The sequence below is a fragment of the Balaenoptera ricei genome, chromosome 11 (assembly GCF_028023285.1).
Source record: "Balaenoptera ricei isolate mBalRic1 chromosome 11, mBalRic1.hap2, whole genome shotgun sequence".
NCBI classification, from domain to species: domain Eukaryota; kingdom Metazoa; phylum Chordata; class Mammalia; order Artiodactyla; family Balaenopteridae; genus Balaenoptera; species Balaenoptera ricei.
This window is the reverse complement of record NC_082649.1, coordinates 32,635,574-32,663,501: the sequence shown is the minus strand read 5'-3', so window position 1 is coordinate 32,663,501 and position 27,928 is coordinate 32,635,574. Positions and strand designations below refer to the sequence as shown.

The 27,928-nt window shown below is 42.1% G+C and overlaps 2 protein-coding genes across 3 annotated transcripts in view; both read right to left on the bottom strand.

Moving 5' to 3' along the window:
- The window catches only part of CRIP3 (cysteine rich protein 3), a 21,678-nt gene extending 19,078 nt beyond the window's left edge, over positions 1–2,600 (bottom strand). The window contains 1 exon segment of the mRNA XM_059938637.1: positions 2,441–2,600. The gene's annotated coding sequence lies outside the window, so the exon portion shown is untranslated.
- On the bottom strand, positions 1,966–27,928 carry ZNF318 (zinc finger protein 318). 2 transcript variants are annotated; one of them, XM_059938634.1, is made up of 11 exons: positions 27,408–27,928; positions 24,799–24,950; positions 19,120–19,759; positions 16,662–18,107; positions 14,904–15,003; positions 12,754–13,058; positions 8,224–8,427; positions 7,666–7,765; positions 6,629–6,747; positions 5,265–6,329; positions 1,966–2,566 (listed from the first exon to the last, which is right to left on the bottom strand). In XM_059938634.1, exons 1-11 carry the CDS (start codon positions 27,867–27,869, stop codon positions 2,528–2,530), a joined length of 4,632 nt encoding a protein of 1,543 aa, XP_059794617.1. In that variant the 5' UTR covers positions 27,870–27,928; the 3' UTR covers positions 1,966–2,527. The 2 variants fall into 2 exon arrangements, with proteins under 2 accessions (XP_059794617.1, XP_059794616.1); XM_059938633.1 differs by lacking the exon at positions 1,966–2,566 and having other exon boundaries at positions 2,689–6,329.

Here is a 27,928-nt window from a genome sequence, read left to right as displayed (position 1 = left end):
CTAACTTCTTGACTTGTTTTAGAGAGATGAAGTGGCATAGCGTAAAATGGCTATACTTAGCAGAAAGGTCACTAAGAGTATTATGTGTCCTGAAGCTAGCTGTGAAGAAAGAGGTTTATAAAGCAAGAGGCCTCCATTCACAAAGCCAAGGGGAAGTTTTAGGGGGTTACCTACATAACTTAGGTAAAACTTGGTGTTTGCCCAAATTTAAAACTAACTGCTGATCACCTGTTCTCACAATTGAGGGAGTCAAATAAAAACTGCTTCTGATGTTTGCAGAAATTTAAACCCTAGTTATATGACACCATAGGCCACATGTGAAGATTAGGGCCCACTCTTTGCATGTGCCTTTGTCTCCTAAGACGAAAATTTATTCAGCACTGTGATAGTACTGAATAAAAAGAAACAGGCCCTACCTCTAGGCGCTGGCAACTGGATTAGAGTTCTGCCCTTCCTTTCACATAGCTTCTCTAGATAGGCTCCAAAACCTGATCCCACTGATCAAAGAGGAAGCTAGCAACACTTCCCGCCCAAACTACAGAATCCTAAAAGCTCTCCCTCTGCTGGTTCAAGGCAAATATGAAGAACACTGTTGCTTCAACTCTTAGAAGTGGGCATTATTCTAGAAAAAGCCTAAGATTGGTAGGTACCTTTGAGTTATCAAGAGAGTACAAGAGGAGTTGCTCTAAGTACTCCAGCCCCAGTTACTTGAATTAGTTCTGCCCTTCCTAGATTTTGCCTCTTTTCCCTTCTCCACCCTTCTCAAGTGGCCCTCTCCTAACCTAGAGACTAAGATTCTGACTCCTTCTGAGACGGAGTGAGTTTAGGACTGAGATCTGGATAGGACTAACCCCTCTCCATGCTTACCCTAAACCCACCTGTCTCTCCCCAAAGGGAGGTGGAACTTATTAAGTGAACAGGCCTGAAAATGAGTAATAACTGGCATTTTAAACTCTTATGTTCTCTGAATTCCTGTACATAGGCTCCTAGAATGGAGAGGGAGTAGTCCTCTGGAGAAACAAATACATCTCTGAAGCTCACCTGGGTTTACGTTCTGCTAAAGGGCACCTTCTGGGTCTGTTTATGGTTTCCAGATCAGAAAGATGCATTGAACTCAGGCTTCAGCCTAAAAAGCAGACCTAAGAAGACTGCTCAGGATGGCCCGACCCTGTACACATTTGGTGTGAGATGGAGATAATGATCCTCCATATTAAAGAAAAAAAAATCCCTATGGCACAGTGAGGCAAAGTAACTCATCTAAAATCACAGCAAGGCAAATGGCCGAGGAACATCCAAGGACCTAACTATTCCAAATCTGTGTCCTTTCCGCAAGATGAAGAAGGGAGGCCAGTACAACTTCTAAACTTCTAAATTAGTCAAGAAAAATAGCCTCCTCGAACTCAACTCTGCACACAAGGAAACAGGAAAACAAGAATTCTTAGAAAAAAAGATCAGCAACTTTGCATTATTTTTGAGGAGTGGGAGAATAAGACTCTGAAGCCTCTGTTGAGCCAGGTTATAAATTGCTAACAGGGGTATCAAGAGGAAACTGGGACAGAAATTAGAAAATATAAGGACCAAGCTCCCTGATCCCCAAGAGCACCCTCAGCAAGAACATGAGTATTCTTGGGGAGCTCAGTTCCCAGAGGAGCATCGGGAGAGCCAACATAAGGGTATATACAAAACTTCACAATAGAAAGATGCCAAAACCAGACCACTGGTGCCTACTCACTACCCATCCAGGAAGCACTGGGGCACAACTATATAAGCTAACAAAAGTAGCCCTAACAACTGGGGAAAGAAGGGTGGGAGGGGGAGACAGGCAATAGGGCAGCAGCATTGTTCTAGTTTCCCTGTGGAGTTCAAATGTGTGTGGTTTCAAAACAAAAATCCAGAAAGAAACATGAGATTAATGCATTTATTCCAAGTAATTAACACATTAAAAATAAAGTTAAACTTGTCCAAGCCACTCATAAATCTTTAATCTTTTGAACAAAATGTACAACCCAAAACATCACACTATGGTGTAAATAACTTGGGAAAGAGAGAGGCAGAGGAAGGAATACATATGAGTGTGGAACAGAGAATGAGTCCAATCCCAAAGCAAGTTTCAGATCTTCTACCTCTTTAGAACAGAAATGGCTGCTAAACAATTTCACACAAAGTGTCAGTGGATCACAATACAGTGAACAAAGGCCATTTTGAAAATAAAACTGACCCAAAAACCATATCTGCTCCTGGCACTGAGGCATGAATAAGCCTTACCGATTTGTTGTCTTCCAAAAGTGAGCCTGCTAGATTTTCTTCCACGTTTACTGAGGCCATTTCCAAACAGGTATGTGGATTAGCAGGACCATCTCAAGCAAAGGCAACAGAATGAGGGAAGTGTGGGGGTTGACATGCCACAAGGAAGTAAACAGTAAACAAAAGAGCTACTCACGCTGCATTTCAAACAATGTTAAGGCAGGCCCATCCAAATGGAAGCCTAAGAGATGAACAATCCTTCCTTCAGCAGTAGTTTTCCATTTCAGCAGGTTTTCTTGTGTTTCTCCCAGAGATCCATCAGCTGCCCAAGAAATTGGGTGGGAATACAACACAGCAATTGGAGAAGTCAGCTGTCTCCCTCCTCCCCCACATTCCAGAAATGGCAGAGTCAAAGCCAAAATACAATCAAAGCACACTATATGGTGAGCCAGATAGACATTTGATTTTAATGACAAAGTAGGAGAAAATAAATTGGCAAAAAAAAAAATAATAATAATTAACAGAAAATACTTTTTTACAGATATGTATAGAAATAATGATTGATTTGTCTGGTATCTTAAGGAAAATGGAAAAAAGGAAAGGAGGTAAATTTTTTAGCTTCCATGAACATTTACTCTTAAGATGCTGACTGCATCTCTTGGTGTAGGTTCCAGATGAGATAGCCAACTAGTCCTGGATCATCTGGGCACCTGATTTATAGAAGCCAATTTGATTCATCCACAAGTAGCTCTGAATTTGTATTCTCAGTTGTGAACACTGGATTCTGTGTGGTCCTGGATGGCATCAACTGCAGCTTCTTGTGCAGCTATTTCCTGAGGGACCGTATTGCCTCCAACTACCTGCTCTCTTGTATGGGACCCTGAAGCCATAGATTTTACCATATTCAAAGGGCTGTCATTGTACTCATCTACATGAGGAATTGCTACCTCTGTGACAGATGCATTCGGTATCTCTAACTGTAGTGGTCCCATCTCCAGGGAACTACACTCAGGAGGGTCACTTGGCTCAGAGAGAGGAGAACATATCTTCTCTTTTTGAACTCCAGATGTCCGCGTGACAAAGTCAACAAGGTCCGGAAGGCAAGTAGATGGCCCAAGGCCTAAAGGATTAATTGTTTCTGATTCCAATCTGAGTGAATCTTGTTTCTCTAACTGAGAAGTTTCTTCTATTTCCTCAGGCATCATTCCTCCTGCTAACAGGTCAAGGGCCTGGTGTGTTCCCTCTAGGCTCCCCAAACCAAGGCCAACATTTTCTATAGAAAGTCCAGTTTTCAAAATGTTAGGAGTGATCCTCCCAATTCCCGGATTAGATGAGTTTTGTTCACCCTCTGCTCCGAAGTTAAGCACCAGGGTTTTGGGAGAATCTAATGGAAACTCAGAAAAGGATGGTATTGGTTCAAAGTCAGTGAGAGTGGAGGGATTACTTCCTATAGGTGACACAGAATTTTCTTCACGTACTTTCTGAGACAGGGCAGTTGCGGATCTATGTCCTGGGTCTACCCGAGTATTGCAGAAATCAACACCTATATCCCCCAGGTTCCCCAGGGCAGCAAGCTCTTCTACTTTTAAGTTTGTAACTTCAAAGTTTTCTAAGGCCTTGCTTTCTATTGTCACTGTTAGTTCTGGATGGACACCTCGAAGATCCAGGGCTTCTGCTTTTGGTTTCTCTGGGCTCTCCCAGGTCTCTGGCTTCTTGTTCTCATCCCAAACAGTCAGTTCATAGATCATTTTACCCTGAAACTCTTTTGATCTTTCTCTCTTCAGTTTAAGGCTTCTGTACCTAGAGGCTCTAGAAGCTGATCCTGGAGCTGAATTTTCTAGCCACTCCTCACTAGCAGTTGAAACTCCTTGCTCCTGTTCACTATCTTTCAAACACATATCTGATCTGGCTGGGGACTGAAGAAGCAATTCTGGGGCAGAAATTTTCACAGGTGTATCTTGTGGGTTCTGGAGTAAAGACCTAGCTTCTGACGGAAATGAGTCTATTTTTGCCTTTGTGGAAGAGAGTGCCTGTGCATTCAATTCAGTCACTACTTTACTTTGAGTTTTACTTCCTGTTATCAATTTCTTGGACTGTTTAGCCTTTTTGTCAGTCATTTGCATGTTGGGCTGTTCTACTTCTCCTTCCCACACGTATCTGTTCCCATGGTTCAAATCAGAATACTCTACACTATTGGGCCCAACATTGGTATCTGTTCCCTCTCCCACTGTCCTCTCAGAGAGCTTCACTCCCCCTTCTTTTAGTTCAGTGCTTGTCTCTACTTCACTTTTTCGACAATCCTTAGACTGGTGGAGCTCCTGGCTTTCCTCATCCTGGTTACTAGATTCCACAAGGTGGGTTTCTAACAGCTTCTGAGATTCCATGGTATGACAGTGTACATGTGACAGCTCAGGGGCTGGCTTGACACCTGGTGGCCCAGGGTCTCCCAGGTCAAGTTCAATTTTCCCCTCTGGAGATACATCCCTATTAGCATCACTCTGGAAGGAACTAGAAGTCCACATGGCCAAAGTCTCTGTCTTTGGGGTAATAGTTTCATAAGGCCTGTTTTGGCACAACCTTGTCAGAGGCTGTAAGAAGCCATAGCTGCTACCTCTGCGTTTTGAGTCTACATTTTCTACAACTGACCATTTCCCTAGGGACACCAGAGGTTTTGAAATGGGCTTTTCAGGGCTGCTGACTAAAGGAGCAGAGACCAAATTTCTATCTGGAGGCAACTCCTCTTGGGATGCACTGCTGTTCAAAGTAGAAGTGGAAGAGGTGTCTGAACTTTCAGCTCTATTTTCCCCATTAGCCAATGGACCACCACTCAGCTTAGTCTCAGGGGCCCCTTTTCCACCACTACTGTAGAATATGTCATACAGATCCTTAGCATTGGCTGTGGCTAAGCATGAATTTCGCTTTTCCAATTTTTTGGCTTGTTCACTGAACACACTTGAGAGGGGAGGTGGAGGACGCACTAACACAGAGAATAGGGTCTGGTCCCGGTCACTCTCACTCACCCCAGGAGCCGTCTCATCAGAAGGAACGGCAGCTGGCTGTGCTGAGGCCATGATGGCTACCGGTAATACTGGGTTCAAAATGTTAGGACCCAGGAAGCCAGGGCTGACAGTGTGAGATACAGTTGGGTTTGATTTTACTGGAGCCAAAATAGCATTTGCTTGAGCAGGAGATGGAGCAGCTGGATGAGGTATAACTGGGGGTGGTGGAGGTGGTGGTGGAGGTGGCGGTGGTGGAGGTGGTAGCATTTGTTCAGGTATATGTGATGGCTCATTCTTTTCAGCCAGCACCATTTTTTCCTCTGGAGACCCTTTTAGAATCACCTCTTCCCCTCCAAATGCTTTAGAGATGATGTCGGGAGGCAAGAGGAGATCAGCTGAAGACTCTTTAACCACTGGCAGAGGCTTAGCAGTGGTTCCAGAGGACTTGATGGATAGAAAGGTGTTAAGAGGAGCTGGCTTGCTTACTGTGGCTGAACCTGACTTGCGGAGGACTGTGGATGGGATAGGCAGGTTGGGTCGGATCTTAGTCTGAGTTGAAGTTGTCACTACAGGCATCCAAGGGCTAGTATGTGCAACAACAGTTTTCCCAGAGAGCTTGATTTTGATGGGCTTTGCCTTCCCAGCTTCAGCTCTGCCATCCTCTTTGTCCTTACTATTTTCCACAATCTCTTCTTTGGGAATACTTGGGGCCACTGAACTTTTTTCCTCCTCTTTTTCTGGCTTCTTCCAGCTGAATTTCCCAAAAGAGGAAGATGTTGGTGGTTCTTTCTTTACTTCTTCTTTTAATTGGAGTTTGATGCTAGCCTTCCTTTTATTTTCAGCCTTTTCAGGGGAGTTCCCACCTTCAGAAACTTGGTCCTCTAATTCCTCAGACACCCTGTCATCCTCCTTTACTTCCTTCATGATCTTTGCCTTTTTTTCTTTCTTCTCTTCCTTTGGTTTCTCACTGAGTTTGCGCTTTAGCTCACTCTGCCGTCGCCGTTCTGTCTCTAGGACCACAGCCAAGCCAGCTTGGCGGTCCAGATTCCGCCGCTCCTCATACAATGGGTTTTCAACCACATATTTCTAGGAAGAGAAAAGATAAAGGCTCAATAACTGGTCAAAATACTATAAGAGAGAAAAGTTGGCCCTACCACTGTTAGAATTCATTTAGTGGAAATCCTCAGAGTCACCTTCCTCAAGGATAAATGGTTCTCTCAGGTCAGCATTGCTTACTAGGATTGAGGAGAACGTCCCAGTGATTATATGGAATTTGAAATATTAATGAATTTTTTGAGCTTTTTCTGGCTCTGAGTTTGTTTGACAACATCAAAAGGATTACTGCAGAAAGTAGGAAAACTCCATAGGCTACTACAAAGACCAACCTTGTATTTCTCATTGTGCTGATAACCCTTCACATGTTGCTCTCCAGAAATTGGATCCCCCAAAAATTCCTCACAGAGCTGGCAGTAATATCCAGTGATGGGAATCAGAAACTCAGAGCCTGGAAGAAGTGGAAGAAAGTCAAGAAAATAAGTCATTTCTACCCAAGATGACAGCAACCAAAGGAAATCCCACTTCCCTTCTGTAGTAAAATGGTTAATGGTATAGAGGACCTTACTCACTTTCAAGTCAGAAGGAGCATTTAGATGAATCCCAGTGGTATGTCTTCCCAACTTAAAGCTTGAACTCAGGACCTCTACCCCTTCTACGTTTCGGGAACACTAACTGGTTAATTCAGGAATTTTCTGTGCCAGACTCAATTCTGTTGCTGATTCTCCTCAAACTCCAACTAGCACTAAGCATCTTAGGAGATTTAAAAATTATACTCGCAAATAGCCCAGTACTATTGGTATGAGGATCTCTCATGTTGGTATTAATTACTTAAGAATCTATCTTCTACAATGTAAAGGATGTAGCAGCACTGACTACTTATAAAGGTAAGAAATTAAGAAGCTTAAAGACAAAGAAACTTTCTATTTCTCAACTTAGCCCCTAATAACAACTATTCAAAAATATTTTATAGTTCTTAGTTGAAAAGGCAGTCATATTGCACCTCTGACTGTTCTTTTTTACCTATATTTCAAATAAATAAGATTTTGGTGCATAAGCCAGTGACGAAGAAAGCCGTACTTTAGTCTATGTGCTGCCAAAGCAAGCACAAAGAAGGTTATATTTTAGAGTGGTATGTGTATGTTTAACATCTGTTAGATTTTTAGCCATATGGGTAGAGATCATTCTTGTCTTATAGCTCTCTTTATTTCTTTAGGAACTAGTTTTGCACATAGAAGGCAATCTTACAGCTTTGTTAGAAGTAATGGCTATGTCTCACTCTATGCTGCTTCCTTGTACCTTAGTTCAGGGATACCTCTTCCCTGACTGAATGTAAGGAAACCACAAAAAAGACAGGGAGGAAACACACCTTTTGCAGGAACAGTTATCTTGTCAGTGCGCTTTACAGCATCTTGCTTGGCTTCACTCTGGGTCTTTGAAGCCCAAGGTCTGTTGTAGGGATCCAGTGTCTATTTGCAAGAGGCAGAGGTGCTCACACACAGCACTAAAAACTCAATGACCCACTTCTCTCTCTTTTTCTCCCCCACACCAGGGGGACCAGAAGCCCCCAGCTACCCACCCCCACCCACTCTGCCAACTGTTTAAACGGAAATCACCTGTGGAAAAGGTAAACATATGTTAGAGTAAGTACTAGCAATGGATAAAATGAAACAAATAATCAGGTACTCAAGGAATCAAAAGAGGCAGAAGCCTCACTTACACTTGTCATGGTGTTTAGTTACAGGCAGGTCCCCTGGACTGAGCCCTGGGGATGGTGTCTCCTTTGTTGGTATCTCTTGGCTCTTCAGATTGGGGCTCCTGCCCATATGAGAATGTTTCATTTTCCAGCTTCGTAATGCAGATGGGGGTATAGGAGTTTGAGGGGAAGGAGGACAAGAATGGAAATAACAGAGGGCAGGATACCTACCTGTGTGTGCTTCTTATTGTGCATATGAGTGAAGAAGTCAAACATGGTCCCACAGATGGTGTTGCAGTCTTTGCACCAGTGATTGCCAGCATCATAATACTCATAGGTAGCAATGGGCTGATCAGACTGCTTAGCAGCTGGCTGGGGGCTCTCGGCAGGCTTGGGGCTCTTAGTATGGGAATTCTCATTGTTTACCTTTGATTCCTAGAGGGGGAAAAACCTTCACTAAGAAGGAATTCAAAGTAGTCTAGATCTGTCTTCTCTCAGAAAAAGCAAATAGCCTACCACAATAACAGAAATAGGACCATATGACCATATTTCCAGTGCCTAAAGCTGCACAAACTAGGAAAAACCCCATGAGAAATCTTCCTGCAAGGCTCAAACAGAACTAATTAGATTCCATAGTGCCATGTCATCGTGGAGAATAAATCATAATGGCAATATATTTACTTATATATCCTAAAATATCTAGAAGAATACTCAAGATTATGGAAACACTGGTTGCCTCTGGGAAGGGGTAATAGAGAACAGGAATGGATAGGAGTCTTTTACCGTATACCCTTTGGTAAATGTTAAATGTGCTACCTATGCAATTAAATACATTAAATTTATCAATCATAATGACAACTAGGGGAGGGAAGAAAACCAAAATGAAAAAGGTAACTGACAGATTAAGCAAGTGCAAAAAATAGATGATAGTGAACTCTCTTATCACAGACACATCCTGGTATAGATTAACTAGAGAGCAAGGCTGGCATAAATAAAGGGGATAGTCATTTATGTGGGATGACTTAAAAGGATCTGGGTAAAATATTTCTAACTGCCTAAAGTATCACCATTAGAATTTAACACCTTCGAGTTAACATGAATCCTCTTTTAAAACATACCAACTCCCCAACATTAAGTTATCAATAATAAATACTTTAAGGCCTCCCTGGTGGCACAGTGGTTAAGAGTCTGCCTGCCAGTACAGGGGACACGGGTTTGAGCCCTGGTCCGGGAGGATCCCACGTGTCGCAGAGCAGCTAGGCCCATGCGCCACAGCTGCTGAGCCTGCACTCTAGAGTCCGTGAGCCACAACTACTGGGCCTTGTGTGCCGCAACTACTGAAGCCCACACGCCTAAGGCCCGTGCTCCGCAACAAGAGAAGCCACAGCAATGAGAAGCCCGCACACCTCAACTAGAGAAGGCCCGCGCATAGCAACAAAGACCCAACGCAGCCAAAAAACAAACAAATAAATTAATTAATTAATTAATTAATTAATTTAAAAAAATACTTTAATATGAAATCATTTGTCAGCAAGCTGGGAATAAGACAATTCAGGAAATGAGAATTTTGGATAACATTGGGGAGTGAGGCACAGACAAAAGGTAAATTTTGGAACACAGAGAAGGTAAGTATGAATGAGGTTCCACAGTAGACAAGATCAGGGAACTGGGCACCCTGAATACTGGTTGGTGGGGAGAGGAAGACAATATGGAGAAAGGGAAACAATTAAGACTTCAAAGATAATCTTTCCCTATTAGAGTCCTATTCAAGAGTCACTAAAGAGATCGCACCCAGCAGGTAAGGGATGGGCACATGCATACACTGCTGGTGAGTACTAACTGGCACCATTTTTCCAGCAGATAACCTAGGAATACATATTACATACCTCAAAATTCTTTATACCCTTGACCCAGCAATTCTACTCCTTGACATTTATCCTTAGGAAATTATGTCAAACTACAGGTGATTTGGTTGGTTAAATAAATTTTGGTATCCATACAACAACAAAAATAAGGTCGCTAAAAATGATATTATAAAAGTCTATTTATTGACATGGAAAGATGTTCATGATAGACTAGTAAAGTAAGTAACAAAATACATCTGAATAATCAATACAGATATGTAAATAGGCACAGAATGTCAAATGTCACCTTATCCAAAAGACTTTCCCTAACTACTCTATATCCCTTATCCTGTTTTCTTTTTTTAGGCACTTGTCATTACCTAACCTGCACTTGTTTACTTATTGACTATCTTCTCCCATTTCATTAGAATAAGGACCTTGTCTATTTAGTTCCCTGATATACTTCCCATATCTAGAACAGTGTCTGGCACTTTTTTGGAAATCAAGAAATATTTGTTAAATGAACGAACAGAAGAAGGGAATTTGGAATAATAAACACCAAGGTATTAGTAACAATTGTGTCTAGGTGAACGGAACTGTGGAATTGTGTGTATGGGTTTATTTTTATGAAATGACCTATTCAAGAGAAAGAAAATCTCAAACTAACTATGCATTTTAAAAAGAGGCAAAGAAAGAAGAAATACCAAGGACAGGTAGGAAACAGAGCTTGTAGAGAGAACATTCTTTACTGCTGAAATGAAAATCCAATTGCAACATATCCTTGTTAGCTTCAGAGAGCATGAAGGCTCACTCAAGTCAAGATGATAGATTATCACGGGGTTGGTGCATAAATGGAACCCCAAACAATGTGTAAGTCAGCTACAAAGGGTCAGAACTTTCAAGCTCTTCTCCCATCAAAGGCCCTGAACTCAGTGATCCTGATATAAGAATACAGTCTTACCTGGTTGAGAAAGAGAACTCTCCCAGGAAGACATGAAAAAATTAGAGCTTGGCTGACAGAGAACACAGAATATCTTCTTCTCTAACCCCCAACATTAACTGACCGTCTACTATGTACTAGATATACCAGATGCCATGGGACACACAAAAATAAATAAGTTATGTTCTGTTATTCTCAAGAAGCTCTCATTTAGTGGAAGACACAGGCATGAGAACAGGCATGATCTTAATCATGTTTTCAATAAGACAGAATGAAATAAATCTTATAAAGAAACAAAGTAATATACTATGGGAGTGCTAAAAAAGGGTTGACTCAATCTGTATGGAATTCAGGAATTCTTCACGGAGGTGGTAGTATTCAAGTTGGACCTTAGTGGATGAGTAGGGTTGGGAGACAGGCTAAGAGGACTATTAATGCAAAATTAGAGAGGCACAATAGCATAATGCACATCTGGAAAAGTGCAAGCATTCTAAGGTGGCAGGAGCATAAGGTGTAGTGTCATATTTCTTGAGCACTACCCATTTGCTACGTGCCAGGCACTGAGCTATGTACTGGGGACTATATAGGAGAATGAGACAGATATGGTCCCTGATCCCTTGAACCTTAAAATCTAATTGGGGAACACATGTAATTATATAATTACAACTGCCATAAATGCTAAGAAGGAAAATGTCAGGTATTATGATAGTGTATATGAGGCAAATTTAAAAATTTAACCACCTGGAAAATGAAGGAAGGGAGTCAGGGAAATAATTTAATCTGCAATCTGAAGATGAATATGAGTTAGTTAGAAGACAGGATAAGAAGAGTGGGTTTCGCATGGTAACCAGAAGGAGGAGAAGACACAAAGACATTAATGATAAAACATTTAAGGAATGAAAATGCCAGTAACGAAATTATAGAGAGCAAAGGAAAAAAGAGGCATGAAATGAGGCTGAAGAGGTAGGCAAGGAAGTATCTCAATCACCAGCTGAATATGGAGAAAGAATTAAGAGTGTAGCAGCACAAGCAAGAACTGAAGGTGGCTTGAACTTGGATGGCAATAGAGATGATGAGATGAATGGAACTGAGATTTACTTTGGAGGGAAAATTGGCAGAATCTGTAATTGACTTGGTGTGTAGAGCAGTTTGGGAGGGGGAAGCACTAAGAATGCTCTTCAGGTTGTTGGCATGAAAACTGTTGGATAGTAGTATCATTCACTGAGATGGGTAACAACAGAGGAAGAAAAGGTTAGAGGGAGGTTGAGCACAATCTTAGTTTACTTTAGGATATATTGATTTTGAGGTGTTTATGAGACAATGAAGTGGAAACAGTGAGTAGTCTGTTGGACACTCAGATTTGAACCTTAGAAGAATCACCTGAGCTAGAATATAAAACTGAAAGTTGTCAGTATGGTATTTCAGCATAGGACTGAATGAAATGACCTAGGTAGAAAGCAGAATTCTAGAGAATTAGGCTAGAACTGAGCCCTGAAGAACTAAAATATTTAAAGATCAGGAGATTAAACAGGAGCAACCACTATATAGGAGGAAAAGAAATGTGACAGGAGCCAAGGGAAGGAAACATTTTTTTAGGGGACAATGGTTCCCTATATCAAATACTGATTTGAGAACGGAATTTGAGGCTGTACAACATAGTGGTGACCTTGTTGCTAAACATGAACCTACAAAATGGCATTACAAGTTACGAGAAAACGAGAAGCCAAACTGGAGTGAGTTAAGGAATTAAGCTAGAACTAGAACACAGAGGGCCCAGGATTCTACTTTGTGGGCAATGGGGAACTGCGAAAATTCTAAAGGAGAATACCATGATCTGAACTATGCTTTACAAAGATAACTCTAGCAAGAGTAAGAACAGGTTGGAAAAGGATGCTAAGAAAATGGTTAGTTAGAAGGCTTCTTTAGGAGTCCATGGAAATAAAAGATACAATAAAAATGGAAAAGTTGAGTTGTTACCTTGCTGTTGGAAAAGGAGTTTGAGGACGATGACACTTTTTCTGGGCTCCTGGATTTTTCTGCTTTCCCAGTCTTCTCTGTAGGCTCCCTACTGTCATTTGAAGACTTCTGAGATTTATCCAAAATGTTAATTCCCAAGATCTGAGCCACTTTGTCCAGTTCAGACTGCTTTTTTTCTGCCTCTTCTGCCTCTTGTCGAAGTTCTGCAATGTCCTTCATAATGTTGTCCTGAAGCCGACTCACCTCTACCAGGAGTGGATCTTTGTGACCATCCTTCTCCCTTCGTTTCTTACGCAGCATTTCCCCTGAGTAGTCAAATGTCAACAGAAAGAAGCACAAGGAAAGTTAACAAGTCATTTTTCAGTCATAAGTACTAATTCTCAAGACTTTATGGTCACAAAATCTTTCTCCATAAAACATTCTAAAAGCAGGTGAGACTTGCCTTCCACATGGGCTGGTTTAGTTGAAGCTCCTATGGAGGTAAAGGTTGAGTGATTACATTATTTCTCATGTAGGGGTTATTAGCTAAGGATCTATGGATAGGTTTCAGGGAGGCACTGCATGAATCCCTAAAAGGGTATATACAAGTTTGTGTGCATGTGTAACTATGAATCCCGTGGCTGTCCTCTTCAGAGAACTAAAGAATTATTTAGAGGGCAAAAAACATTCAGTCACATATTTGACTTTATCTGATTTAAGGACCCTTCACCAACACCTCCATTGAGTTTTAGGTTTTGCCTCAAGCTCACCTAATGTTATCTCCTATTCCAAGTTGCAGGTCCTCATGAATTAATCCTCACAGGATTAATAACTAAGTTTCTCATCCCTAAACAGCCCGAATCCAAACAGAAGAAATTATATCTTCTCCCACTCTCTACTCTTCCATGCTATCACCAAGCTGTAATATAGAAGCCTTGCTATGTTCTTAGTGTGTATGTGAATTCCTAAAAGCGTAGATGAAGAGGTGGAATCAATAGAGGCATCATGGAGCATCTTTTTGTGTGAAAAAGGAAGTACTCAAAAAATGATGGACACAGGAGTCAACTTAAAGGGGGTCTTACTGACCAAATCTGGGGCAATTTGAGCATGAAGATAAATAATAATAGTAAAATATTATAACCTATTAAGAATCCATGAGTTCATACTGTTATAAATGGACAGATAAATGCGGGAGGAGGTGTGGGTGGAAAGCTCCTCCTCATAGTAGAAAGCCAACTAATTAACGAAGATGGAATGATGAAATTACAAAATTACTATTTAACAACCATCATAATAATAACTGATTTGGGCAAGGATCATCAATGAATGCTAAAACTAGTGGGCTAAAATTTGAGGAGTAACTGAATATTTACATAGTCTCAAAGTATCTTCCCTATAAGATACTTATTAACTGAAAAGGGTAAAATAGTAACCTTACAGTGGAGAAACTTGGCAGACGCCACCTTAACCAAATGATCAAAGTTGACAACACCAGTATGGGATAAATCAACACCTGATATGAACTTAGCATCACTTCTGTGATGTTCCTGCCAAAAATGCATAACCTGAATTTAATCATAAGAACACATCAGACAAACCAAAATTAAAGGACATTCTACAAAATATGTGACCTCTTCTGGAGATTCGGGAACTACTACAGATTAAAGGAGACTAAAAGAACATGACAACTGAATGCAATGTGTAATCTTCCATTTTCTTTTGCTTCAGGACATCATTGGGACAACTGATGAAATATGAGTAAGATCAGTAGACTAGTATATTACTGTTAATTTTCTAATTTTGATAAGCATACTATGGTTATGCAAGGGAATTCTTTGTTGTTAGAAGACACACACTTAAGTGTTTAGGAGTAAAGGAATACATATCTACAACTTACTCTTAAACAGTTCAGGAAAAATTATATACACATATGCACAAACACAATTGAGAGAAAAAAATGGATAAGGCAAATATAGTAAAATGCTAATAATCGTGGAACCTGAGAATTCTTTACACTATTAATGCAACTTTTCTATAAGTCTAATTATATCAAAAATTTTTTGAAAGTGAAGCTTCAGTGTCAATGAACCTGTCTGAGAATCCCCAAAGCTCTCCATTTGGGTCTCCTACTAAAGTTACAAAAGGCAGTCATGCAAAGAAGTGTCTGATACCTTGTTGTTTATGAAGCCGCTCCAACTCAGTCCTGAGATAGTACATCTTCTTCTGGCGAGCTTCCCGGTCACTCTTCAGCTTTTCCCTCTCTTCAATAACCTGCAAAGTACAAAATGGTAAGAGATCCTTTAGCGTCCAACATCCCTTTTCTATTGTTCTTTTCCATAAACCTTCACACTAGATAATATCTGAATGCAAGAATCCAAATGTCTGCACACAGAGGCTCTGACTTTATAGTGAAGGTGATATTTCATTCCAATCCAAGTGCCAGAATAGAATTATCCTTTCCAGAACTGTACTGACCGGAAAGTACTTTTTTCGTACGGGAAGCACTACACTATTAGATAGTAGTTCTGAGCCCAAAAGGAGCCATCAAGAAGGGAACTAAAAAAAAAAAAAAAAAAAGAAGGGAACTAATATGTGTTACGGATGAAGCACTGTGTTAGTTGCATTACATATATCACCTTATTTAGTCATGATATTATCTGTTTCACAGTAAGAAAATTGAGGTTGCAAAAGACTAACATACCAAAAGATCATACAGTAAGATGATTTAAAATCCAGATATGCATGCCCTGAAGTCCCTGATCTTTCAACTGTATTACTATCACCTGATGGAAAAACAAATATGGAGCTCATGTGAAAAATCTGTGTATTGTCAGCCCTGACTTAAGTACTAGGTTTTTAAAGGTAAAGTAAAGGAAAAGCACTAGTCTCCAGACAGTGTCTCTGCAGTCTTAGGTTTTGTTGTATGGAACCTATCTTCCTCTTTCCCAAAAGACGTAAAAAAACCCCAAAAGACTGAAGTTCAGGGCACCCAAGTACAATGGAAAATTAAGAGGTGCTTTTTGTCTTCTCAAGGATTAGCTAAATTTCTGTTCAACTGGAAAAAAAATGAGACTAGGCCTACAATTTTGCCTTTTCTACTTTTCTCCTCAGGTCTTAATTATTTTATTAGCAAACCAAATTTACACATATTACAATTTTACCATCCTTAGGTCACCTTGTTTAACAAAATGAGTTTTTAGTTATTAAGGACCTGTAAAATTAACAGTACATATTAATTTTTCTATTCAAAATTCTTCTATTCTGTATTCCTCATCCCTACATAATTTTTACCTACTGCTCTAAAGCATCTAGAATTATTATATCTTTACCCCAGCCACTGCTCCCTTTCTATAGCCTGGGAACCCGATGAACAGTATAAAAACTACTTTTTTTAAAAAAAGTATAAAAACTACTTTTGACACTATAAAAACTACTTTAAAAAAAAATATTATTCCTGGACTCTAAGTTAAACCAGAATAAGCAAAGCTTATTTCTTGGTTTAATTACCAAGCAACAACTAGTTATTAGTTTTTAAACCCCATAATCACTACAGGAAAAAGATCCAAAACTCACTGGGATGAAACATAGATTTCCTGATTTCTCTTTCACCCAGCCCAATTTTGGTTCCTCTCTCCCTGATAAGGTCATATTAAAGACTTCAAGGTTCCCAGCTCCTACCCATAGGGTCCTAAGGCTGATAATTCAGATAGAGAAATAAACTTAAAAAAGGAAAAAGAAGTCTAGCAATCACAGTGGGACCTATGGCCAGACTTTAGTCCAAATGAGAAAACATAAAAGAAAAAATTATGGTAAGACAGCAGTCTCTAAAGACTGCCTTGGGCCTTGCAAATTTTCAGCTCCCTCTAAAAGACAAAAATTTATGTTAAAATAGAAGATTCAGGCACAGGATGCCCGAAGCTAATATTCACCTTCTGTTTCTGGGAAGCACGGTTCTTCTCATCAGAGATCTTCTCCGGATTATATCTTATGAGTGATGGGATGGACACATGGACAGGCACTTGGGCAGGAGGAATTGAGCCCAGCACTGACTCCTCCTGCTTGGGCTCATCAGGAGTCACAGTGGGGATCACACGGAGATTGGGACGGCTACGGGTAGCTTGTTTGGTAACTGGCATTATCCTGTGTGGTTCAGGTAGAGGGTGGTTTGAAGGTTGGGAGGCAGGGTACATGGGCCACCTTGAGGCTGCATATGCCATGTAGTGCCTATAGGCATCAAAGGAAGCAGGGGGAATGGCAGGTCCCTGGTAGTTTGGAGGTATCCGAGCTGCAGCAAACTGAGAGGCCCTTGGCATATGAAACTGAGATAAAGAAGCAGGGTGTGGAAGTCTAATTGGGGCAGATGGGGCTGATGGCACCATGCACCTGACTGCAACAGATGACTGAAACCCACTGCCAACCACCTCAGGTCCTGCAATATGACCCATTGGATGGTCAGACTTTAGGAACGGGGGGCTGTTTTTTGTGAGCAGGTAAGGATCCACAGGGGAGACTGGGTGTGGATGGGATACCTCTGGGGAGTGGGTATTGCTATGGTGTGCCTCTCCACTCTCCAGTCTGTGAGGATCTGCAGAGCGCCGATCAGCTGAGAAACGGCGGTCAACTGAGGAACAGCGGTCTGCTGAAAAGTGCCGGTCAACAGAGGAACGGCGGTCAGCAGAGGAACGTGATGGCTTCTTGCCATGAAGTCGTTCCTGGGTGCGTGCAGCCAGTTTACTAATCTCTGCTACTCCAATATCCAGCCCTATGGTCTTGAGCAAGTCATGAATCTTCGCATATTCTGGACTGGTCTCTTCTATTGATTCTAGCTTTACAGCTGGAGCTGAAGAGGGTAGGGAGCTTCCCTTCTGCCTCATAACTTCACTTTCAGAGCCCTCAAGGGGCTTTGGTGGAGATTCTGCCTTTAAATCCTCTTCTTCATCCCCATAGAGAAATTTCTCCTCATCCTCAATGTCAGGGAAGCTACGTCGCCTCTTTTCCTGTGTACTGGTAGAATCTGCTAACATGCTCAGAATGCAAGAGAAACCACTGCCATCCTGGCTAGCTCTCTCATGAGGAAGCAAGAAGTCTGTGTGTCGCTCTGGTCCCTCAGCCTTCATATCCAATTTTTCGTTGTGGCACAGAAAACTTCCAAATTTCTCTCTGAGGGGACTGCTGTCTTTGGGTATCCCAGGGAGGGGGCCCCATTGGTAGAGGTTGCCCTGAGATTCCTTCAGGGTAGTCTCTACCATAGTTCCCTTGTTGTTTTCAACCTCTGAGGCAAAAGCAGCAATAGCACCACTTAGTGGAAGAGATGAGTGTCCAGAGTAAAGGGAGTGATCCTGGCTGGAGCTGGTACTGCTGGAAAAACTCTCAAGCTGCAAAGACAAACATAACTGAATTAGCCTCTATGTAGAATCTCAGAAAACTAGTAACTGAGATAAATACTTAAATACTTTGTTCTTCTTGAATTAATAGGGAAAAGATAAATGTGGATGAAAGGGAGGTCCTTAGCCTGGTTCAAGATTTGGGTTCCCGTTTCTCCAGATGGTTCTGCTGTAGCAGGGGGAAACAGAAAAGAAGGCAGATTGAGTCTTCATTTTTGCCCATTTGTTGTAGTCTTTATCAAGGAATTTGAATTCAAAAGGACTTTAGAGATGCCCTAGCTTACTTGCTTTCTTTTTTACAGATCCCCGAAAGAAAAAAAACATAAAAGCAGAGAGCTACTTTGGTTGAAGTAGGGTCAGGAAACTCTGTTAACCCTAACTGATTGCCTTCCCTTACTTCCCTAAGTGCCCTCAGGTACTTCTTCAGAAACATTTAGCTCCTAAAAGGACAGGTAAAAACAAGTGCTCATGCCTGACCATCTTTTCATAAGTGAGAAAAAAATATCAAGGTCCAGAATGGTTAGGTGACTTATCTAAAAATCACACAGCAAGTTGGTGGTAGAGACGGGTCCAGAATCAGAATCATCTGATTTCTGGTCTACTGTCCTACCACTCATACATTTTTTCTTCTCTTTAAAGAGAGATGAGGAAAATTCAGATCAGCTCCTCCCTTTGCTCTTCAAGCTTCATTTCCAAGAAACCCATATTCAAAGATCCTAAAGGACTATCCAATTTAGAGGCGAAAAAAAAAAAACTTGAATAGATACTCTCCAAAATGTCTGTTTAGAAAGCCTAATACATGACAACAGAAGCCCTCTATTGTTGCATTATGAAGCCTACAGTTTCCTTTGGAGAGTCCTGGAAGGTACGGCTCATAGGCATAACAATGTTGGTCCAACACATATTCCAAAGATACCTTAGGGACACAGCCCCCAGGAAAGTAACTAGGCTTTAAAATATTACAGGGACTAGCAAGAGACCCTAGAAGAAATGCAGCATAGACCTGCATGGAAGGCTCCATTTCCACCTCAATCCGCTTTTTCAAAATTGACTTCTTGGGCATCACAGATACTTCCTCTGGCCGATGTAAAGAATATCCTGGCTCCGATGCTGTTAGGACACCTGACAATCCAGGGATGGGACAGCCAGTGCCACCACCATCAACTCCCACCAGTTCCTGACTCAAGCTCCTACTTCGTTCCTCCTCTTCCTCTCGTTTTCGCCTGGCAAGGTCCAGCTCTCGAAACTCAGGGTCTAAAAACCTAGGACTCGGGCTCCGCCTACGCTGTCGATAGTTGCGGGCCCCCGATGTAAAACTTGGGTGATCACCTCCCATGCTGTGTATCTTCTCTGTGTCATCATAACGGGGCCGTTTGGCCTCCCGGCTCCTTTCCTCAGGTCGTATAGAGTAGGAGCCTTTGAGTTTGTCTCTATTCCGTTCTGTTCCCCGCAACAGCTCATCATGACAACTGACATGGGGACTATAATCAGATCGATGCAGGAAAGTTTCTCTTGCTCGGTAGTCCTCGTCAAGTTGTCCCAAGAAGGGACTGAGAGGTGCCTCCTCCCGGGAAATATATCGATCAAGACCTCGAGAGCACTGGGAACTTCGAGTGAAGACAGAATCATCAGTCAGGTCATCCCTGAGAAAAGAGACAAGCATCACTGAATATAATGGACTCTGAAAGAGCAAGACCAGACAAGGCTAAGAGACTGACATCTGGCAAGGGGGCTGTAGAATGCTTAGAACAAAAGACAATAATCATGAAGTCCAAGAACAAATCTATGTATATACATGGAATACTTCTTCTCCCTTTCCCCAGGGCACAAGCAGCTGTAGCCTCTAACCAAAGGAAGATACTACTAATGTACCTAGACAGAATTCTTAGGCTAATCTCTTTGATTAGACTTTGGGGATGCATAGTATCATGCTAGGGTCTGGGAGATGCAAAAACACCACTACCAGACTACAATAAGACATGGGTTACCCAACTTCACACTAGCTAAATTCTAGCTCTTTGCTACTAAAACTGTGGTCTGAATCAGCAACATCAGTATTACCCAGAAACTTCTTAGAAATGCAGGTTCTCAGGTTCCACTCAGGCCTACTGAATCAGAATCTGCATTTTAACAAGCCCTCCAGGTGATCTGTATGCACCTTAAAATTTGAGAAACACCAGTTCAGATCAATGATTTTCAAGCTGTGTTCCACAGAGATTCTGAAGAGTGCTCAGGAGCTGCCTAAAGGAAGGAGGTAAGAGCCTGCATGGCTCTGGGCCTTCCACCTCACTGAAATCATACTGGTCCCAATTTTATCTGTTTATATAATAAAATTCTATACAATATTTCCTTTGGAAAAAAAGAGTTTCACTATGGGGAAAAAAAATCTTTTTTTTTTTTTTTTGAAAAAAATTTTTTTAACCATTGATCTATCCAATTGGCATGATTTTCTCATAAGTTTTAGAAGGTTCTCTAATGCTTTGTTTTGCTGGCTCATATATTAAAAACCATAAAACTCCCTCACAGCCTGTTTTGTTACCCTCTTTCCTGCCTTGCCTGGATATCCACAAGCACTCTGCTAATCTTCGGCCCAGAAAAAGAGTATGTGATGGTTTATCTCACTATATATTTTTATTTTATAGAAATAAAAAGGTCTTAGACTCTTATGGCATGAAGGTAAAAATACAGGATGGGACATCTGTCCTTTTAGCGCAGATCTCTATACCACACACAATAGCCTAATCTTTTTGGGCACTATGGTCAGAGTTTCTATTGGCCCCTAAAAGTTTCTGACTTAAATCACAGATAGAAATAAAGATCCCCTAGCACTTTAAGCATACCACTTTGAAAAACTTACATGTCACTCACATTTCAGAGTGAATTACTGTCCAGAGGATGGTAATTATTGCTGTCTTCTACATGCTAGTAGCTACTTCTGTTTTTTTGTGAGTTTTGAGAAATGACTTTTCTTTGTTTTTTTTTTTTATGGTTGTTTTCCTATTTCTGGGACTAAGCAGAACATCAAAGAGTTGCTTTTTCTCATTCGCCAGCCCAGCCTTTGTTCAGTTTTAGACCTGGGTAACAGCTATAAATAACTTTATGAAAGACTATAAAGGATAAACTTTATCACCTCCTCTATAAGCATGCCACCTATGGGAATTGAGGTTCCTGTTATTCACCTCCTCCCTAAGAATTTGGGGAATTTTGAGGTCCCAATGTACTATGAAATAATAGGAAATGAGAATAATAGTAGGATAATAGGATAATAATATGAATGAGAATGATCAAGGATGATCTCCGAAATCAAACATAACTAGAGTAAAACATTTTACTCTGTAGGTTTGTCAGCCACGAAGACATCTATTTCTAGGGAGGAACATCCATGAATTGAGTCACTCCACTGCCAAAACACCATCTACCATACATAGTCTCTGAACACATTAGTGTAGAGGAAAATCACAGGCTCCACGGGTAGTGGCAAGTTCATCCATGCTCCCACATTCTGCTCCTCACCAGAACTATTACATGTCTCCACCAAGCAGCATACTAGCCCAAGATCTAATCCAACATTAAATATCAAGAAGCTAGAAATAATGAAATGGTTCTCAGAAAGACTCACTCTAAACTTGCAATCTCCAGCAAAAGGAGGCAAAAAACAATGAAAGAAGGAATAGAAACAGTTAAAGGAATGCGCTATCATGTAAATACAGGCAGAAATCAGGTTGATTAGAAGCTCACGTCCTCCTTCCCCAGTTCTCCCAAAGGATAAGAGAGAGAACTGGCTGCAATAAAAGTGAGTCCTAAAAAGGGCCCCGATCCCCTGCAGCTCAGAATAGTCCACGGACAAACTCTCTCTGAAAGCTTTGGTTAAGTCCAACTCTTTTCTAAAATAAAATCTACTTAAAAAATGGATTGCTCAATGTAGGTGATGGGTACATGGAGGCTCAGTGTACTATTCTACATTTTCTGTGTTTACAAATTCCATTAAACAAATTAAAAAAACATATAATATACATCCACATAAGTTTGTACACCAATGTTCACAGCAGCATTATTCATAATAGCTAAAAAGCAGAAACAACTAAAATGTTATCCATCCATCACTGATGAATAAACAAAACACATACAATGAAATTATTATCAGCAATAAAAAAGGAATGATGTGCTGTTATATGAAAAAACATGAATGAATCTTGAAAACATTATGTTAAGTGAAAGAAGCCAGTCACCAAAGGACCACACCTTGTATGATTCTATTTCTATGAAATGGCCAGAACAGGTAAATCTATAGAGGCAGAAAGTGGATTAGTAATAGGCTTGGGGCAGGCGGTGAGACTAATCGCTAAGGATAAGGTAATAAAAATAAAATTGATCATAGTGGTAGATGTACAACTCTATGAATATACTAAAAGTCACTGAACTGTACACTCTAAATGAGTGAATTGTATGGTACGTGAATTATGGCTAAATAAAGCTGTTTAAAATGTATATAAGGAAAAAAAAAGGTCCTCCAGAACCCAAACTTCCCATTATTTTCCTCTGCTGAATCCCCAAAATGCCTGAAGAAAGCTGTTTGCTTCTGTCTGTTCCCTAAGGCAAATCAGAGGGAAAAAATTCTACTCCCTCAACCTACATCAGGGCAAGGAGGAGTTAGGAGAATTCCATGAATGGAACGTATAATGTGTGTAGTACTTTGATAAACAAGGGAAATCAACCTCACATCCACAAGTTTTTAGAAGCTAAGAGTCTTCATACAACATGTTCACGTTCCCTTTTCAGAATAAGTTACAATCCTACACACAGAGCTGCCACGGTGAGGAGACTGACAACCGTTGATTTGGCTATAACCCAAACCAGGTATTAAAATTTAACAAATTCAATATGCGAAGAGAAAGAATACAGGGTCTCAGGAAAAAATAAACACACACCTACATACAAAGGATGGAAATGGCTCATTTCATTAACTGAACACTGGACTCACAGTCAGGAAGACATCTTGAGAATGCCAACATTCCTATGGCCTGGTTTTAGCCGACAGTAATTATCCACACAAACTATATTGAGCAAGAGTGCTGGGGGCAAAAAGTCTAAAGAATGGCCTGGGACCTCCTTTTAGAACCTTAATCTCACTTTCTCTAAAATAAATTTGTCTCTCTGAAACAAGATTCGTGAAAGAAGATTACTACCTCAAACATCCTAAGAGGAAATTTTTAATTTTTATAACTTAAACAGACAACTGGCTAGCTGAAGCACACATGCATAACAAAGTTTATGGAAAAGGGAGGTGACACCCCAGAACTAACAAGAGGAAATGCTAAAGTTACCTCAAAACCTCAGCAAGGAAGGAAGAGAATCACACCATGCACCACCTACTCGGACTGCCTACTCAATCATCTCCCAAAATAGAAGCAGCCAGAAATGCAAGGGCTGTTGCCTCAATTAATAGTCACACACCTTGAAACTCAGAAGTTTCAGTATTATATGACTGTCCCGCCTTGCTTCACTACATTGAATAGCCACTGAAGCTTTGAAGTAAATATTACCAAAGGGCAGCAGTGGTCCTCAGATTTCCTGCCCAGCTGTCCCCAACCTGCCTGCCTATACTCTGTGCACTACTGCATGGACAATCTCAGTTTGAAAGAACATTATATTGATTTATTGCTACTGCTAAACATTTGTGAAAACTCCTAGTGTACTGGGCAGAGACCATTAATAGACATGGTTCTCAGCTCTCAGAAAGAGTGCCTTTCCTGCATTCCCATCCTTACTCTTTTACTTTTATGAGGTGAAAAACACCTAATGTGATTATTTACTTCCCAGATATACCTAAGTTCCTAGTACCTGAGATCTATATTTAATACTATGGAGTATTAAATGCCCTTCCTCAGCCCTCAGTGGTTGTAAAGTAGTAACTGAAATTAAACATTTTAGGGACTTCCCTGGTGGTCCAGTGGTTAAGACTCTGCACTTCCAATGCAAGGGGCACGGGTTCGATCCTTGGTCGGGGAAACTAAGATCCCACATGCCACACAACGCGGCCAAGAAAATATAAAAAAGAAAACACACATTTTAAAAGATCTCTCACTTTCTATTAACGCGTATATGTTTCATATATATATATATATGACATGAATTTAGCTAAACCTTTTCTTTTTAATTTATTTATTTATTTATTTATTTTTGGCTGTGCTGGGTCTTCGTTGCTGCTCGCGGGTTTTCTCCGGTTGCGTCGAGGGGGGGCTACTCTTTGTTGCGGTGCGCAGGCTTCTCATCGTGGTGGCTTCTCTTGTTGCGGAGCACGGGCTCTAGGCGCGCAGACTTCAGCAGTTGGAGCACGTGGGCTCAGTAGTTGTGGCTCGCGGGCTCTAGAGCACAGGCTCAGTCATTGTGGCACACGGGCTTAGTTGTTCCGCAGCATGTGGGATCTTCCCGGACCAGGGCTCGAACCCGTGTCCCCTGCATTGGTAGGCGGATTCTTAACCACTGCACCACCAGGGAAGTCCTACATAATTCTTTCAGAGTCTACCCCACTGAGAAAGCCTTTTCCAATGTTATACTTTGTACTGGATGTAGGGTATAACTTCAGTGCTGTCACCACCCTTTCAAATACACCATTCAAAAAACAGCAACATTTCTACCTTCAAGCACTACTATGGTGTGCCCTGTCTCCGATGAAGCCTACCTGTCCACATCCTCCAGATTATCCACTGGTGACCCCAGTCGATCACTAAGCCGCCGCCGTTCTGGTATGCCAACACAGAAGTGGTCATTGCCAACAGTGATCCTTAAGCTCTGTTCCAAAGAAGAGTCAGAACGCAGACCAGGAGAGCGTCTCTACAAAAGTAAAAAATAACACAATAGTCAATAAGGTCAAGATATCTCTACACTCAAAAATGTTCTCCTCCCTAGTCAAAAAGTTGTGGTCCTACAAGGTGTGAAATGGCTATGGTAAGATTCTACTCCAAAAATAAAGGACTTTAAAAAAAATTATCATTTTTCTTAGATGAAAGTCCATGCTTCCAACCCTCCTAATCAGTGACCTCTTATTCTTTAATTTCCTGGTACCAGGCATGGGGCTAGAGGAGTGAATTAAGCCTGCTCCCAGAACGTATACATTTCCAGTAAAGGAGGCAAGCCAAAAACAAGTTTAAAAAAAAAATAAAGTACTTCTGGTAGCACTATAAAGTGCTATAAAGTCATTAAAACACAGTAACATGAAAGAGATTGGGGAAAAGGAGCTATTTCAGATAAGCTGGTTAGAGAAGGCTTTCTGAGGTGATACTATTTAATTTGAAGCCTGAATGATGAGGTGTCAGCCTTGCAAAGAACAGATGGAAGATGTTTCAGGCAAAAAGAACATGCTCTGTAATGCGCTTAGCATGTTTTGGGCAACAGAAAGGTGGCCAGTGTGATTGCAGCAAAGTGATAGGAGAAAATAGTCAGAAGCCACAGTTAGGGAACTTGGATTTTATTCATAGTATAACAAGCCACAGAAGGGTTTCAAGCAGGGGAGTGATATGATCTAACTACACTACTTCCTCCAGATGCTCACATTGTTCACAACCCTCATCTTCTTCAGGTCTTTATTAAAAAGTCACCTTCCCAGAAGGCCTTCTCTGGCTACCCTATCAAAAATTATAACTCCCTTCTGTTTTCTTTTTCTCTTAGCACTTAATCATATTTAACATGCCAAGACTTTTTACTTCTCTATCTTATTTATTATCTGAATCCCACTGTTACAATATAAGTTCTATGAGGGCAGGGGTTTTTGACTGGTTTGTTCAGTATTGTATCCCCAGTGCCCAGAACAGCATGGTAAATGTTCAATAAATACTTCTCAAATGTATAAAATGAAGGTCTTTAAAAATCATTTTGATTGCTGGGTACAGAAAAAACTGGATGGTAACAAGAGTGTAAAGGAGCCTAATGTAATAACCTGGGCAAGAGGTAATAGGGTTTAGACTAGAGTGATGGCAGCAGGAGGACAGTTTGGAGGACGTATTTTGGAGGTAGAGCTGACAGGTTAGATAGATGAAGTTATTCTTACGGATTGGGAGAAGGGAGATGATCACTGTTTCTGGCTGAGCAATGCGTGATGTCATTTACTGAGACGGAAAAGACTGGAGCAAATAGGTTTTGCGTTGGAGAAGAAAGGGGAGGTTATACAAACTAGTAGTTTTCTGTCTTCCTTACTTTCTCTGTAGTGACTAACATTCAGATTATACATGCTCAGCTATGAAAATCTTAACACAGTGACAAGTCAACTCATCTATGACCAGAGTACCCAGATACTGTTAGAGAGCCACTCAGTAAGACAGAAACTTTGTCACGGGGTGGTTTTTTTGTTGTTATTTTTAAAAGATTGGTGAACTGATAATAAAAACAAATTCCAAAACACCAGATTCTGCCAGGAGGCTCTACTAGCCAGGTGGTTATGGTGAGAAGTCAATATTACGTCTACACTAAACTTAACCTCATGCTCTGTCCCTTTAGCAGGGAAACATAACAGTTAAAATCAGGGTGTTGGGAACCAGGCAGAGATGAACTGAATCACACTCCACCACTTCTTAGCTGCGTGGCCTTGATCAAGTTACTTAAACCTCTTTGAGTTCCTCAGTTGTTAGATAAGGAGGAACCCTCACCTCAAACGGTCGTTATTGTTCAAAGAGAACGTGTAAAGTGAAGGGCTAAGCATCATTCCTGCCACATAACTAGGTAAGTGGTAGCAGCTATTACAATGACTGTGGGTACCCACACTTCGATTTCGGAGACGCAGCTCTAACTTAGAGACCTAACAGTTTACACTCTCGGTGTCTACCCTGGAACTGTGTAAGCCACCCTAACTCGCCACAAAGACATTTCAGCCATTCCAAGATCCAGGGCGCAGCTCAGGTCTAGGGGGATACAAAACCACGGAACTCTGAGGACACCAACTATTGAAAAAGTACCAGGCACACGGCTTGGAGGAGATTCCCCTTGCCCCGGCAAACTTTTCCACACCTCACCCAGAGTGAGAGAATCAACCTATTGCCAGGAAATGCAGCACTGCCTCCCGACCCGGCGCCCGGGCGCGTCCCGAGTCCGTTATTGTGCAAATGAAGCTCCAGGGGCTGACCGGGAACCTCCTGGTTTGGGCGTCGCTGAGGGGGCCGGGGGGAATGGATGGCCTTCGATGTGGGGTCCCCGGCCTGGAGGCCTCGGGTCGCCCGGGCTGAGGGCGTTTCTGGAAGCGGGAACCCCGGGCGAGAGGACTGCAGTAGGAAGGGAGTCCGGGTCGAGGGGTGGGATTACCCGGCTGCCGCTGTCGCCTGGATGCTCTCCGCGGCCGTCCCGGGCGAAGTCGGCGCGAGACTCCCCCCGGCTGCTCCCTCGGAAACCGGCCGAGCCGGGCGGGAAGAGTCGTCGGCCCCGCGGCGGCGGCGGAGACGGGGAGCCGCGACGGGCCCGCGGCGGGGACGGGGAGAGGCGACGACCCCGCGGCGGGGACGGCGAGGCCCGGCGGCCGCGGGGCGGAGACGGGGAGCCGCGGCGACCCCGCGGAGGGGACGGCGAGGCCCGGCGGCCGCGGTGCCCTGAGGGCGAGCGGGGTCGGCGAGCCGGCGTCCGCGACGAAGAGGAGCCGGAGGACGGCGGCGAGGTGCGGCGAGACGGGCCTGAGGAGGAGCCGGAGCTGCGGCCGGTGCGCGGGCCGCCCCCGCCGCTCTCTTTAGGCCGGTGCGAAGAGACGGAGGAGCGGGCGCCGCTGCGGTACATGGCTCCGGCAGCCGCGGCCACGGCGGCAGCTCCGACCGGGGGCGCCCTGGACGCGGGCC